Consider the following 16,375-nt stretch of genomic DNA (forward strand, 5'->3'; position numbering starts at 1 on the left):
TTTTTAAATTTTAAATTTTTAATCAGAAATTTATGATATGCTATAAATGAACATTAATAGAAATGAAGTATTCGAGAAAAGTCATTAAAAATATTATTTTTTGAGTTAGTTTATCATTAATGACGTGATTTTTAAATAAATATTATAAATATTTTAAATATTTTTAGAGTAAATAAAGATTTTTTTAAAATAATTTTTGAGCATATTTAATATGAAGTTTTATAGACTAGCTTCTTTGAATCAAAGGAAGATAATTAAAATTATACATTTTTTCTGATAAACTTTCATAAATAACTTAATAATATATTTAATTATCATTTATATTTTTAATTTTAAAAAATACATTTAATTTTTAATGTCTTCTTTACAAGATATAGTGATTCCTGATAGTCCTTGCACTAATGATTCCACCTAACAAAATTCAACCCTTGATGCTCGTTATCAATATTTTCTATTTAATAAACTATCTGACAATATAAAAACTAAATTTTTAATCTTCTATAATGGTTCTAAATGAAAAAAAAGAATTGCTTATTAATTACAAACCTATTTATCTTACTTATCTTTCTATTTATGAGTAACTTTTATTTTACAATTACCGTACTTTAATGAGTATTACAATGAAGTAAAAAGTCAATTTTTTACGTTATTTTACAATTAATTGATCTGTATATTTAACTAAAAGTGTATAATATAAGAAATAATGTTCAATTTCCGTTTTATGCAAACTTGTTGAAGTAGTCTGTATATGCTGGATGTCCTAAAAGTCAGTTAAACGTTGTAAAGACTAACTTATTGTCTTATTTAAATGATTTTCGTAAATTAAGCAATTAATGCTTAATTTACAAAAATCATTTGAATAAGACAAATTAATTTTATACTAACATAATTAATTTAACAAAAATTGCTCAAAATGTGGCTCCTTCTTGTTCCATATAAAGTTACAACGCTTGATATATTTTTTAAAATCCTTCGCTTTATTACAAATTCATCAGATGCTACTGTCAACTGACTTTTGGGTTCTTCTGTGTACTTTTTAATCAAATTGACAAAGTTCAAAGTTTAATTTAAAAAAAACATTACTCTTTAAATTACATCCTATGTTCTTAAATTAAAATATAATACGTCCATTCATAAATGATATATCACAGATAGTGATGAAATCAACAAATCTTCTCATTTTCAATGGTTGAAATTCACGACTACTGTCACGAATTTCAATCAGAGAAATCCATGATAGTGTCATGAGTTGCCGTGGTTAAAATCCAATTTAATGTGTTCATATTGATGGAATCAATAAATCTTCTATAGTCGAAATCCCTTACATGCATTTCAACCACATAAGATTTGTTGACTGTATCAACACAACATAGTAAATCCTTAATTTTAACTCAACGTTAGTCATTCTATACGCCATTCTATATTCGAAATACTTTATATATCTGAGTTGGAACTTTAAGAATTCCTATATAACCTGTAAAGTAAGTACGTAAACAATTACTTGGTATATATCATTTTCTTTTATATCTGGTATATGGAACATTAAGAAATCAATTTATTCTTAATTTAGACTCTCTATAAAGACTTTAAATCAGTTATATAACTTTTAAGAAAACATCTTTCCTTGTAAATCACCAAAAATTCTTTTTATATTCACTGATTTAGAACGAACATAATCAAATATTTGTAATAATTTTGACTGCTATTTTTAATTATAATTCTCATTCGTGAATTAGATTTTAATGCAATAAATTTTTATGCTCGTATATTTAAATTAATTCGAATTTTTAAGTCATTAAAACAATATATATAAACATACTTTTAATATATACTGGACCACTCGTCATCCATTGAGTCACTTATTACTTAATTAAAATGTGTAAAGAATAGATACTGTAATAGGAAAACAGTCAGTTTTATAGATGCGCAACCCCTTCGCATATCTCGTTTTAAAGATTTTTCCTCGGATCATCTCGGATTCGAACCTTGATCCTGTGGAGAGAACTTTTTGAAATATACACCGAGTGACACTATACGAACTCGTAGCGTGCGCATTGGGTAGCATAACTCCCGTACTCGGCTATTATTATTTGCTCTTATTTGGCTGCAATTTGAAAAATTTGTAGACCTATAAATTTCCACTGTCGTCCGTCCATCTGTTTTTCCTTAACCTTGAGAATGGAGTTAGATAGATGAAAAACGAGACCAGATATTAAAACCTTAGGGACTGAAAGCCACGAGATTAACTATACGACAAAGGACCGACAAAGGATTAACTATGAACGAACTTCCGATGCAAACCGGAAGGCACGTTATTTCAATTCAAACGTTTTTCCCGAAAAGTGTTAGGTAGATGACCACCATGACTCTATTGCTAACAGAAAAGTATGATGAACAGGGACAAGCCCTAATTTGAGATGAAGAGCATATATTTTAAATTAAACAAATTAAAAATGATTAAAAATTGCAGCCCGGCATTGTGATGGTGTCACAATATATAATTGCTCGTATTATTTTTTTATACAGGGTGTTTCAAAAAGAATCATCCGATTTAAAAAAATCATAACTATTCAGCTTTTAATCCAGTTTGATCGAACGATGTACTGTTCGAAAGAGTAAATTCTCGAGTGTAAAATGGTTGCCGGTTGACAGAACCCGCATGCTTTGTTCACATATTTACAAGATGGCGACTGGACAATAGAAATCATTTTGTGTTTTACGCTTTGCGAAGTGTGGGTCCGTAACAACTGTTCAGCATGATTTTTATCTACAATATGATGTTGAACCACTTAGTTCCCAGAGAATTAGGTGATAGTATGAACAATTCCAAGACACGGGTTTTCTGTGTGAACAGAAATCCACTGGTCGTCCCCATGTGTCTGACGATGTGGAGTGCATCCGGCTGAGTTTCGCGCGCAGCCCACAAAAATCCACTCGCCGCCGTGCCAGTAGAGAACTAAACATTTCAATAACGTTTTGCGGTGACGTTTGATTATGAAACCTGTCGCAAAAGTTTAGGATGAATTTCATTACCTTTTGAACATTACCATGCATCCAAAGAGGGACACATTGAACTCTTATGATTTAGTACGTAAAAACCTCTGTAATTTTATATCACAGATTAGCCTGTGATATAAAATTAATCTTAAGTGTGTATCTTCGTTACTTTTTATAATATAATCATTTTAAATCGAATGATTCTTTTTGAAACACTCCGTATATATTTTTTACACATAAATCTTTATGTTTTCATTTTTTCGTAACTTCGAAAGTCCGGCTATAAACGTTTGAAATATTTATTCTAGAATGTTTTAAAAACTTTTGTTTTGTCGAATTATGCAACCGACATTCTATTTGTATTTTTCCTCCAGGAAGGTCGGTAAAATAAAGATGCATATTGGTCAAAGGATTTAGAAGTGTACAGAGGAAGACAACCGGCCATTCTATTTTATATATAAATATAATTATTTTTAAATAATTAGAACTCGCGTTATCTAAGTTATAACCAAAGTTATAGGTATGTACTGTACTACTCTACACACGACCCGTTGGGTCCTCTAGTACTCGGAAGTTTTAGAGAATGCGAGATAATTTCAATATTGCACTGAAATTATCCGATCGGATGATTTAAGTATAGTTATAAGACTGTAATCGGCAACTTTACAAAGTTACGTCATACGAAATTATAAATTATATATCGTGGGCAGAAAACATGGCGATAACTTGGTAATCCGTCTCCCGATTTTAACAAAACTAGTTTTATTTTGTTTCTATTCTCGTCTAGGGTATGGGGTTCTTAAAAATGTGGCGGTAATTTTTTCTGTATTTAATTACGACCAACCAAACAATCTCATACTTTTAGAAGTCTACAGATTTATCCGGATCTATCCATATTTTTAAGGAATATCCACTAGTGGCCTAGTGAAATTATTCCTTACCACTGAACGGTGGTAAGGAATTGGTAGTTGGTCGCGGTGGCATCTTTCGCTCTTCGCTTAAGAAATGGTCACCTAGAGTTTTCTGGATTTTCTTCACGAGTCAAACATCTAAATAAGGTCGAGTCTCTCATCGGAAATCTCTCAAGAGGCATTTCTCTTTGGCAGAGAGCCATGTGTTGCGTTGTCTTCTTCCACAAATTCAATCCAATCCATACTTTTAAAATATTTTAAATTACTTTTATGGTATTTTAGTTTCTTCCTTATTCTTACATCTTATGAAATACGTGAAAGGAATTCAAAAAATATATTAAGTTAATTTTTGTATTTATAATTTATGATCACATGTATAAAGCTCCAAAAAAAAACAATCAATTTGATTAGTAAACTGGCGCAATACACAAAATTCTAAAAATACTCGAAATGATTTCTAGATACTGCAATATGTGAAATTTTAAACACGAATTTATTTTTAGATGTTGCAATATATGAAATTTAAAATACTCACATTACATTTGTTATAGGGGACTACCATCAAATGCTGTTAAGCAATACGTGTAAAAATTAGATAAAATAAAATAAAAGAATTAATAACTTTCTGAAATTATTGTTATTTAAATTCGATTTATTCAATTACAGTATAATGTGCTCTATGAAACAATATTGAAAATGGTTTTACAAATTGTTGTTTACCTCCTAAATATAATTTGAAACATTAATTTGAAGCTTAATTTTCTTAAATTCTATACATTTTAAGAATAATTTGTTTTAAGTGTGTTAAGAACAATTAAAAGTAATTAACTTTTAATTGTTTCTTCAGCAAAATCAAACATATAATCAACACATTTAAGACAAATAAATGAAACGTTTTTATTCAATTTGCTTCAATTTAAATATTTAATTACTCAAAACATTTTTTTAATATTAAATTTTCCAATATTTTATTAGAAAATATTTAATTTATAAAATAAGAAACGCTCAGCAATCTACGGACTGACAAATGGACTACTTTTAGCAATTTACAGATCATTTTCAATTGTTTCATTTTATAAAAACCTCGAGTGATGCTATTAATTTAATTCTTCTCAAATAAGATTTTAATATTTTATGATACGCAGGTTACACTTTTAAAGAAGACGTTGAGTATATTGATCGATGAAGTGCTTAAAAAACAACTTAGATCAAGTTAAACAATTTATTTATTTAAAATTTCTATTAAAATATACGTGTTCAGAGTTCATCACATTCTTCCAACGAAAGGCTATGCAGTATTTTGATAGCTTTGTTTATTTATTGTAGTTGCACTTGTATAACTTTATTTATATTCTCCAAGAAACTTCAAGATGATAGATTAGTTTTGGTAGAAAAGAAAGCATTTTCTTTGATTTTCTTCCTCTGACCAATTGATATTTTGCTTTCACTATATTATATTAACTAATTCCTTATTCCGCTCTCTCCACTAATTTCCTATGTAGTAGTTAACAAAATTATCTCTTAAATAAAAAGATTATCGTATATTGCACTGTTGATTTTTTGTATAAAAGAATATCTTTTATAATTGTACAAAAAATCTGTAGAAATTAAAATAAAGATGCTTGTAATTATTTAAATTTTATTTCTTAGGTTGAAACAGTCTTGTGTTATTTTTTAGTGATGACGTAGCATAAAAAATCGTTTTTATATAAATTATTGGTTGAAATACTCTAAAAACGTCAGGATATTTATTAAATTATATGTATTTATTCCGGTAATTGCTTGAAGGACAAGACAAAAAGAAAAAAAAAATTAGACGGATAAATAAAATACATTACAATTACTTAATTTAATTTCCACCAATCATCGTGTACTTGTATATTTTTAAACGTCGGGTTTATTATTACGCGCTTTCTTCTGCAGCCAATCAAAGAAAAGAATACGTATAATCTGTTAAGGATCTTAACTTAATGTATAAGTACTTAACCGTAAAATTTCACTTGTAAAAATTATTAAGTAATTTTAGATTTATTTATTTAGGCCTATACATAAAATTCAATTATATTCTATATATCTAATTAATATCCAAGTGACCACTCAATATGGTAACAATTTTGTTGAATCTTGCTATTCTTTATGCAAATAGTGAATGATTTAGCTCTATTTTTTGAGTTTTCACTATATCGGGAGTCCATCGTATGAATACTTCATTAATATACAAATTTCTTTTTATAAAATATAAAAAGTAGCAAATTAATTCAAGTTACTGAAAAAACCGTTATTAAATTCTTTTCCCAATATTTATAATTATATAAAAATATTATGCCAAAATGTCTAGATAATATCTAAATTTAGAAAAAGTAAAATTTATGCCAGCCATCACTTTATAAATTTTAAATTAATTATTGTTTTTTTTAAATATTTTCTCTTGCATTAAAAATATATAATTATCAAATCAAAATTATTTTTAAACTTTTTCATTAATTTATTAAATATTTGAACATTTCAAAGAGAATTTTTAAAGAAAAATAATATATAAAATCATTTTCTTTATATAATAAGTTAATTAAGTGAAATTAATAGAAGTTATGGTTAAGAACATGAAATCTTGATTAAGAGCAATTTTTAGAAAGATATTTTAAGATTTTTTTCTTAAAGATTTTCTTAAAAAATCTAAAAATGCAACAAGACGTTTACTTAAATAAAAACAAAAATGATTACTTACAAGAAAAAAGAATATGAAATTAAAATAAATATCCAAAATAATTAATTTAATGTTTTATAAAATATATATGTACATATTATTATTTTTTAATGTATAAAAATATAAATTTTAAAATAATTTTTTAATTATATTAACAAGCATTCAGAATCAATCAAAGAAAACACAAAAGTCGTCTTCAAAAAAACTTCACTTTATTCATTTCGATTATTAAAATCATTATTATTATTTTTTTTTCTAAAGAAGAATTCTTTAGAAAAATATAAATTATTAACTTTTTAAAAAATTTATATCGATTTATAAAAATTTCTATTTTTATATATTAAAAAGAAATTAATTATTATATTTCGTATCAGATCAAAAGAATGTTTTTTGAAAGATTTTTATTGTAAAGAATTTGAAATGATGCTTCAATTAATTTTGTAATTTTTTTTAATAAACGAAAGAAAAATTGTATAAATTGTTCTTAGAAAAAGTAAACGAAACTAAGAGTAATTATTCAGGTTTTTTAATGAATTTAAAATGAAAAAAAAAAGTTTATTGAACTTATTTTCTAAGAAAATCTTTATCGTCATAATTTGGTTCAAATTTTAATCTAAATTATTCTCACAATTGTTTTTTAATTAGTTTGATTATAAAGTTTTACTTAATTATATTCTACACAGTGTCCCAAAAGTCAGTTAACCGTGTTGTTTGTTTTCGATTATGCAATTTTTGTAAAGTTTTGTAAGTAATAAACTACTTAAATAAGACAGTGATGTATGCTTTACGGTGGGTTAAGGTATTTTGACCATCCTGCACATAAATCTATTCATATAAATAATGGCCCAAAAGCCAGTTAACTGTGTGTTAATTACAAGCAATTTAGCAATTTTTGTAAAGATTTTGAATAATTAAACCTTAAATAAAACGGCAATTTATTCTTTGCCATGGTTAATTGACTTTTGGACAACTCTGTACGTAATTTTCTTGGAAAGTTGTTTACACAAAACACTTTCTCAAATAAACTGAGTGCAATAATATCGTTTGAACGATTCTTCCAAGTTACAATCTTGCATCGTGTCAAATATAATGACAGAAAGACAAGCGTGAAAAGACAATTTTTATTGCTTTCTTTTTATGACAATTGATTGAAACTGAATGCTGATAACAATACTTTGCACTAAATGTAATATGTCATATCTAATAATATCTCTATATATCTTGTAATGATAAAAGTTATTTATCATTTTGAGTTGGAAAAAAATTCAATTTTGATGGTAAAATGTAATAAAATTATTTGAAAATTTTTTGTATTTTTTTTCTCCCTCCCGTTCTAACAAAATACATGTCAGGATTATGTTAATTTTTATTAAAATATTTTAAATTTTTGGATCAATGGAGTCATCTGCTTGTTGATTGATATTGTAACTTTCAAAGTGAATTAAAACAGCAATTAGTTAAATATGTTATTAACTGTCGCTGAGATGCAATTTAAAAGTTACGAATATATATGCATTTAGTATGTAGTTTCACAGTAACGAGCTAAATAATGTTGTTGGTTCCGTTACTGATGTTATTGTTATTGCTAGTGCTATTGATATAATGACATACAGTATTGACAATAGTAAAAAAAAAACAGCATCGAATTATCATGTTTAATTTATTGAGAATTTATAGGTCTGCAATTTGAAAAAATTATGCATAGATGACTGACATGACTCTTTGTTATCAGGAAAAGTATGATGTACAGGAGCAAAACACTAATAATTTGAAATGGAGAACATATATTTTAAATTGATTAAATTAAGAATATGGTTAAAAATTGCAGCCCGGCATTGCTCATTAATTGCTCGTTGCTATTCTCATTGTCGTGTAGCATAATGCATTTTAGGATCTAGACAACCTATCCCTTGGATGATCAGCTTTAAATAAGTCAAATTTCACTTGAATTATAATCGTTGTTTCTGCAGTTACTATTATAATATACTTTGAAGAATATGACTGTATCATTTTTAAGCATTGCATTATCATATTTAATTTATTGTTGTCCTGTTACTTTCGTTATAATTTTAGAAGTTGTAATTTATAATTAACTATAATCTAAAGCTGATAATCAAATTTCGTTCATATTATCATTATTAACATTATAGTGCACTGTAGACTATAAAATAAATTTTTTCCTATCAGATATATATATTTACCTTAAATTATTTGTTGTTTAATTTACAAAAATTGTTTTTAATAAATAAAATTGTATTAATACCATAAAAATACTTTAATTGCATCATAATCAATACATTTAATAATTATTATGCATCTTTCTTGGATTATTTATTATAATAAAATAATTTTTCTCAGTCTAATATACAAAAAACACCTAAAAATTATTAATAATTAGATAAATAAGCCACAATTTATTATTTTTCCGTATTTTTTTTACAAAGATCAATGAGAATTATCCATTAGGATGAACGAAGATTTGTATCTGCACCAATTTAGTTATAAGTGAGCTAACTATTGCTTTATTAAGGATCTCCAGAAGGTTTTTTTTTTTTTATCTTAAATCAGATAGAAGCCTCTTTTTTCCTGGTGCTTTTTGACATTTATTATCAATATATAATTCAATTTGAAATGATATTATAGGCAATTTATCATCCTTGTTGATAGTATTATAAGAAGTAAATACTTGCTGTAACTCAGACACAAATTGTTGTTGACTTCTCTTTCTCTTATTAATTGTTTCTGCATCTATCTAAAAACACCGAAACCCTTTTAAGTATATGACTCTGTTGTTATCTGCATTAAAAACTATTCATTATCATCTAACAATAAATAACCATTAAAATGTTTTGTTCGGTACTTAATTAAGATCATTCTCTTCTAAAATCACTCATCTTAATGCTATTCTCTAACGCATAAGTATCCTTCAAAGTTTAAATGATACTTCTTCATATTATTTTTAGTTACTTTATGTTTAAAAATTATTGCTATAAACAAATATATTAAAAGTATAAAGAAAAATATTTTAGCAAATTTGTAATGAATAATTGTCTCAATAAGATTTTAAAGTGATTTAAATTCCTTTGCCTGTAGCCATAACTTCTTAACCTTTATAATCGATTATCTGTTTTAAGTAATGAAGCACTTTTGAAATTATTTAACAAATTCAATTATTTAAATTCAATATTTGATATATAATATGGAGCTTCTCAACCAGTAGATCGTAATTCACAAAATTCAATAATTTTGTGAATTACGATCTACTGGTTGAGAAGCTCCATATTATATATCAAATATTGAGTTTTTAAGATACTTTGGGAGAAATTATTCTATTTTCTTCTTGATAATAAGTTCGAAATTAAGAGAAGGATGAATTAATTTATATAATTTAAAATATCTATAAAATTATCTGAAAAGTTGTTTCCCATCTATTGTCATTTTCCTCTCTATCTCCATCTTCACTTTTCTTTTCGATTCCCTTTCTCTTCTCCTTTCCCTGCTTTCTCTCTCTCTTTCTCTCTCTCTCTCTTTTGTCTTTTCTACCTTCCTCTCGCTCTCCCTCTCTTCTCTCCTCTCTCTCGTCTTTCTTCCTTTCCTTCTCTCTCCCACTTCTTGTCTTCCCCTCCCTCTTCTCCCTTTCTTTGTCTTCTCAATATCTCTGTGCATATCTGGTTTAAAATATTTTTTCACAGAACAGTATCATATTTTGTATATGTGGACGTACAGAAACTATACGTTCAAAATATTGTTGTTTACATACAATCGTATGTAAACACGATCAGGTGGTGGAAAACCTCCCTATACACACCGAATATTAAAATCTTCCAATTCATTCAAAAGAAAATTATTCGATTTTCTCTCTAAAACATTAAATTAATACATTTAAACAATTATTTATAAAACATACATATTATTGTTAAAATAAAATAAACATTTATAATAATAAAAGATTAGTTTTATTACTCAAAATCTCTTCAATTTTCAAATAAATATATATACTTCAGTACAAAACGACAGAGATTAAATTCATTCAAGCATTAAATAAACAAAATTCCTTTCATTATATGTACTGAAAAGATTATCTAAAGATTTTGAAGGATTTAATACGCGAATAATATTTATAAAGGAAATATTTACTCATCTAGATTTTTGTAAAACATCAATCATCCATTACCACTATATATAACTCTCAACTAATAGATCGCGATCTACAAAAGAAACAAAAATAAAGAAAAAGAAAAGCTTTAAATATATATAAATATATCATCGATCTAACAAGATAAAAATAATCAATTTGTATAAAGAATTGGAAGTCATAATTACATTTTTTACTTCATGCGTGACTGAAATTCTGTACAGAATTATGAAAAAGGTTGAGAATTTTTAAACTTTCTGTTAAAATATGTAATTTTATAAAACAAAATTAAAGTCTTTTTTTTTTGTTTTTAGATGCATGAATATAGAAAAGTAATTGCATGCAATACTAAGTAAACCTTTTGGAGAAACGTTATTTCTTTTTACTTAAATCATGAAAGTAATATCTTTGATGTAACTTGCGTGATATCATTTATATAACTTACATTACTCTATAATACATTCTTTTTTTTAGTTTTTTATTAATTATATCAGATAATATGTCAAGTTTAAGTTTGTATTCGCATACTATTACTAATAGAAAATTACGGCTAATTTTCTATTCGTTATAGAAAAATAGAAATACAGGGTGGCTCAAAAATTAGTTAACTGTATTTTATTTATTTATTGTTCTAGATACACAACGTATTTTTCTTTTACAAAATTTGTGGAAACGTGATTAAAGTAAATTGCGTTTTTTCATCAGTTTTTACAATGATTAACTGACTTTTGCATCATCCTTAATGTTTCTTTTTTTAAATTTATTCTAGAGAAAAATGTCATAATTTTTATTATTTTTTTACAATTTTTAAAGTATATGTATAAAGTATAATTTTGTAAAGTAGGAGTAAACTTTTTTAATATATTAATTTCTTTTACTAAATCTTGAAAGTAATATCTTGATGTAACTTGCGTGATATTATTTGTATAACTTAAGTTCTCTATAATACATTTAAAATTTTTCTTTATTAATTATATTATATATTTTTCAAATTTTTAACTTCATATTCGTATATTAGAAATAACAAAAAAATGATCTTAAAAATATTTTTAAATTATTCATTTACTTTACGCTGATTTTTAAATTCATTCTGGAGAAAATATGTTATAATTTTAATTTATTTTTTTTTTTAGTTTTTAGAGTTTTTTTTAAACTTATTACAATTTCTTATTGTAATTATGATTAATTTTAATATTATTTAATGTATTATAATGTTCTAAAAAGTTATTATAATTACAATTATTTTTATTATATAAAAATTCACGTGTGAAAGAAACACGGGGCCTTTATATTCGTCATACTCACACCATAGGAACGATTTTTTTTTATCGTTTAAGTTAATATAATTTTAGAAGTTATTTTAATTCTAATTATCTTAACTATAACTTAATTAAAATTGTATTACTTTTTGAAATTTATTTTAAATAATTGTTTTTCTTTACTTTCAATTGTATCGTGATTGTAAAATAATTGGAATAATTGCAATAAAATAATTTATTATAATTAAAATTACAATTTCAATTATTTGTTAAAGAAATTTTAATTTTTAAGATAAAATTTACAATAATTTATTTTAGCATAAAAAATTATTAGTCTACATTATCTTTAAAGGAAAAAATTGACTTGTAAAAGCTTGCATGTAAAGTCTTTGTTGTAATTGTATTATTAATGTAAATATCTCAATTATAATTAATTCACTTTAATTAATTAAAAAAATGTTTTTTTATTATTTTTCTAGTTACAACATTCTTATCTTTGTTGTTACGTACATTTTTCCTATAATCTCAATGATATTCACGTATTTTCGTGTGGGTCGTGAACTTTGGGGTAGTCAAAGCATCGGAGAATGCACAGCTCGACAAGTTGAAAACATCAAATCAAAAAGAAAGGTAAATATTTTAATAAATTTCAACAAAATTTATCATCAAAAGATTATTTTTAGTCAAATTTATCATTTACAAAAAGAAGAAAGAACAGTAAAATCTGTTGGACTTTCTAGAGAACTTGAATGATTTTACGATTCAAATTGAGGAATTCTATTAGGCCTATATATTTTTGAAAATTAAATAAGTAAATTTATATAATTTTGTATTAAGAAGCTTCTTATATTAGAGCTTTGTCTAAGAATGCATATGTTTTTTGAATGTAGACAGATGAGTTTGGCCTCACGACTAGATCAATAATGGATGTTAGATCAATGCCAAACAAACTCTTAACACTTCTAAAAAAATAAAAAGAAAAATACATCTTCTAAATGGACACAATACGCCTTTTTATTGTTCTCATTTTCAGGTTGATTTTTTTTATACTCTTTCAATTATATACAAAGAAGTCTTTGTATTCTTAAAAGTTCCTTTAACGAACTTTCTACAAAGGTATATAATCTTACATTAAACTTTAACAATTATTTTAAGACAATAATTATCCAAAAATATCTATTTTTCTATCATTTTTATTTAATAAAAGCAAAAATTTGCTAATGACGCCTATCTCTTCAGCTACATAATAGTAAATAAAAGTACATTTATCACCTAGCCAACGGCCTTTCTGCTTATTAAACAAATATATACTTAGATCCATCAGCGAATACATAATGCATGCATAAACAACTGAACCCAAACATCCAATTTCAATGACGTCATTACATCACCTAGGTAACACCTTATATTCAGGTAGGAGTAATGTTTACTGAAGACAACTGGATAAGAGTTAATACACAAGGGATCTTGACTGATAGACTCAGATTGAAACTCATATAAACAGTCTACTATGTTAGAATATTTATAATTCACAAAATATATTTTTCAAATGTATAAGGTTGAGTGTAAAGAAGCAGAAAAATGGGGAAAGAACTAGAATTTTTATAAATTTAATCGTACAGAAGAGAAACAGTATTTTTTTTATATATATAGAAACAATCAAGGAAAAACAATTTATGTATTTGGAATTGTTGGTCAGAGTGCAGGAAATATTTCCCAAGAGATAAGAAACCATTTCTTTATATATTATTCTCTCATGTAATGGAGAAGTACAGAAGTTATAAGCAGTCAGTGTACAAGAAACAAAGGAAATGATTCGTACAAGACAATTCTTCACTTCCACCTCTTGATAACTTAAGTATTTCCTGTGATTTATTTTATATATTTTTTTTCTTTCTGTTATTGTAACAGATTATAGTTTAGATGGAAATAAATCTTTAAAAAAGAAAACAAATGAATAACAATTTGAATAAAATGACATATGATGAATTGTATATTTATGAAAAGGGAATTACATTTTGTAATTGAATAATTCAAGAGATGTATATTGAGTGTTTAACAATTGCTACTAACAATTACAGTAGAGCATCGATTGTCCGTCCCCCCCGATTAACCGTCACATCGGTTAACCGACCGTTCTAGTCGGCAAAATTCAAATGTCCGCTAGTGATGTGGCACTACAATATTTGTCTATTGTCTTGGCTACTTTAATATTATTTTTATTAAATTTTTGCGTGTTTTAGCTGGCAACACGTCTCGACTGTTGAAGGGCGGCCAGTATTTAAACGAGGCTTAATTTTCTAATTATGAGTCGCTGTTTGTTTTGTGAGCAATAAAATAACTTAAAAATATTTTTTTACAAATTAAAAGACAAAGTCGTTCTAAAAATATATTTCAGACGATTACCATTTTTACATAGTGTTCTAGAACAAATTACAGACAGCTGGACCTTCCTTTTTAGGCTACACAACTGCCTATATTTAAAAAGTTCCTTAAAAAAACACAAAAAACCAATAAATATTAAGAAAGTTCTTCTTTAAAATTGGAATGGTAAATCTTACGACATCTTGGTTACTTCATCCTTGTCCATCTGGGTTTCTGGCTCCTTTTATCTACTGAGGATTAGCGCTGACAAATGTAGATTAGGCCAAGGTATCCCTCTGGTGACGAATTTTAACAATATATTTGAGTTTCCGTCGGATGAATACCAGAAACCCAGATGGACAAGGATGAAGTAACCAAGATGTCGTAACATTTACCATTCCAATTTTAAAGAAGAACTTTCTTAATATTTATTGGTTTTTTTGTGTTTTTTAAGGAACTTTTTAAATATAGGCAGTTGTGTAGCCTAAAAAGGAAGGTCCAGCTGTCTGTAATTTGTTCTAGAACACTATGTAAAAATGGTAATCGTCTGAAATATATTTTTAGAATGACTTTGTCTTTTAATTTGTAAAAAAATAATTTATTCATCCGACGGAAACTCAAACTTAAAAATAATTTTTAACGATACAATAGCGACGATTATTATTTTAAAAAAATTTGTTAGGCTTAACGTCGATGAAAATTCAACGCGAAGTTAATTAATAGCGATATACTAATATACTAATTACATGGGATATAATAATATACTATACTAATAATGTAATTTTTTCATTCTTTTCGGTTATCCGATTTTTCAGTTATCCGACCAACCTGAGTCCCCAATTCAGTCGGATAATCGATGCTCTACTGTACTTTAAAAATATTTTAAAAAGCAAAATATTAATCTAGGTTTTAAAGAGTTTTCTATATATATTATATTCTTATTATTATATTCTTATATTACACAATAATCTTATACAAAGGTTATTGTGTAATACATTATATTGTACTATATAATCTTATATAATGTTGTACAACAGTGGCTGCTGTCCATGGAAGCTGTGGAAGCACCGCTTCCCTTGTATTTTCTAAAATATAAATATACTGCTGGCCAAGTAAAATGCAACACCTGTAGGCTTTTAGATATTGCAGATGTTGCATTTTACTTGGCCACCAGTGTACATATTGTGCGATTATTTTTGTATTTTAACATACTTTGAATCACTTAAAATTAATATTTTATTATAACCGCATTATGTATTTTATTACAAATTTCTATACATGTGATAAACAGTGATAAGATTGCTATTGTATATTCGAATATAAATTCGTATATGCATATTCCCAATGGAAGCGTTGTATTGTCGAGTACGGGAAAGCTTCCACGGCAAAAATATTTGAATGTTGTAAAGTAACCAGATTATAGGCATTCGCGCTTGCGCTTTACAGAGCACCAACCTCACGGTTGTCACGGTTTAGCTCATGTATGCTACACACCAAAGCATCGTATACACATCGGCCGGCACAGCTTCCCTATCATCGCATGTCACTGTTGTACAATATATAATAATATACTGAAATGTATCATTATACATTATATACTGTATAAGAACATTAAATAATCTTATTTATACTGTCTAAAGAAGTTCAAATAATATTTTTTTAAACATTAGACAGTATATTATAGTAAGGTACAGTATATCGATTTTTACTGTTGTACAATCTGTAGGAATTATATAATGTTTGTTATATAGTATCTACAGAAAACGTTTTATAATGTTTTTAATAAATTATAGAACATAGGGGAGACCGGGGCAACTTCGGCATGCGGGGCAAGTTTGTCAAGCGCTTTTTTAAAAAAACAAATTAAAAGGAGACTTTGGTTATAGGTTAGGCAGTTGAGTTTTATTGGTGGCTTGTTGAGTGTAGTGTTTTTATTGTTCTCCAACAAGCGTAGTTGAATTATCAAGCAAATTTTCATTTTCGTTCAATTCCATATAATATTTTT

At 26.2% G+C, this 16,375-nt stretch overlaps 1 protein-coding gene across 1 annotated transcript in view; it reads left to right on the forward strand.

Moving 5' to 3' along the window:
- The window catches only part of LOC111632530 (tachykinin-like peptides receptor 99D), an 80,471-nt gene that overhangs the window by 44,509 nt on the left and 19,587 nt on the right, over window positions 1-16,375 (forward strand). The window contains exon 3 of the mRNA XM_023376972.1: window positions 12,486-12,636. Within this exon, the coding sequence (XP_023232740.1) occupies window positions 12,486-12,636 (151 nt within the window). The remainder of the gene's footprint in view (window positions 1-12,485; window positions 12,637-16,375) is intronic.

This window comes from Centruroides sculpturatus, unplaced genomic scaffold (genome assembly GCF_000671375.1).
Source record: "Centruroides sculpturatus isolate CEXI.00-Female unplaced genomic scaffold, Cexi_2.0 scaffold714, whole genome shotgun sequence".
NCBI lineage: Eukaryota > Metazoa > Arthropoda > Arachnida > Scorpiones > Buthidae > Centruroides > Centruroides sculpturatus.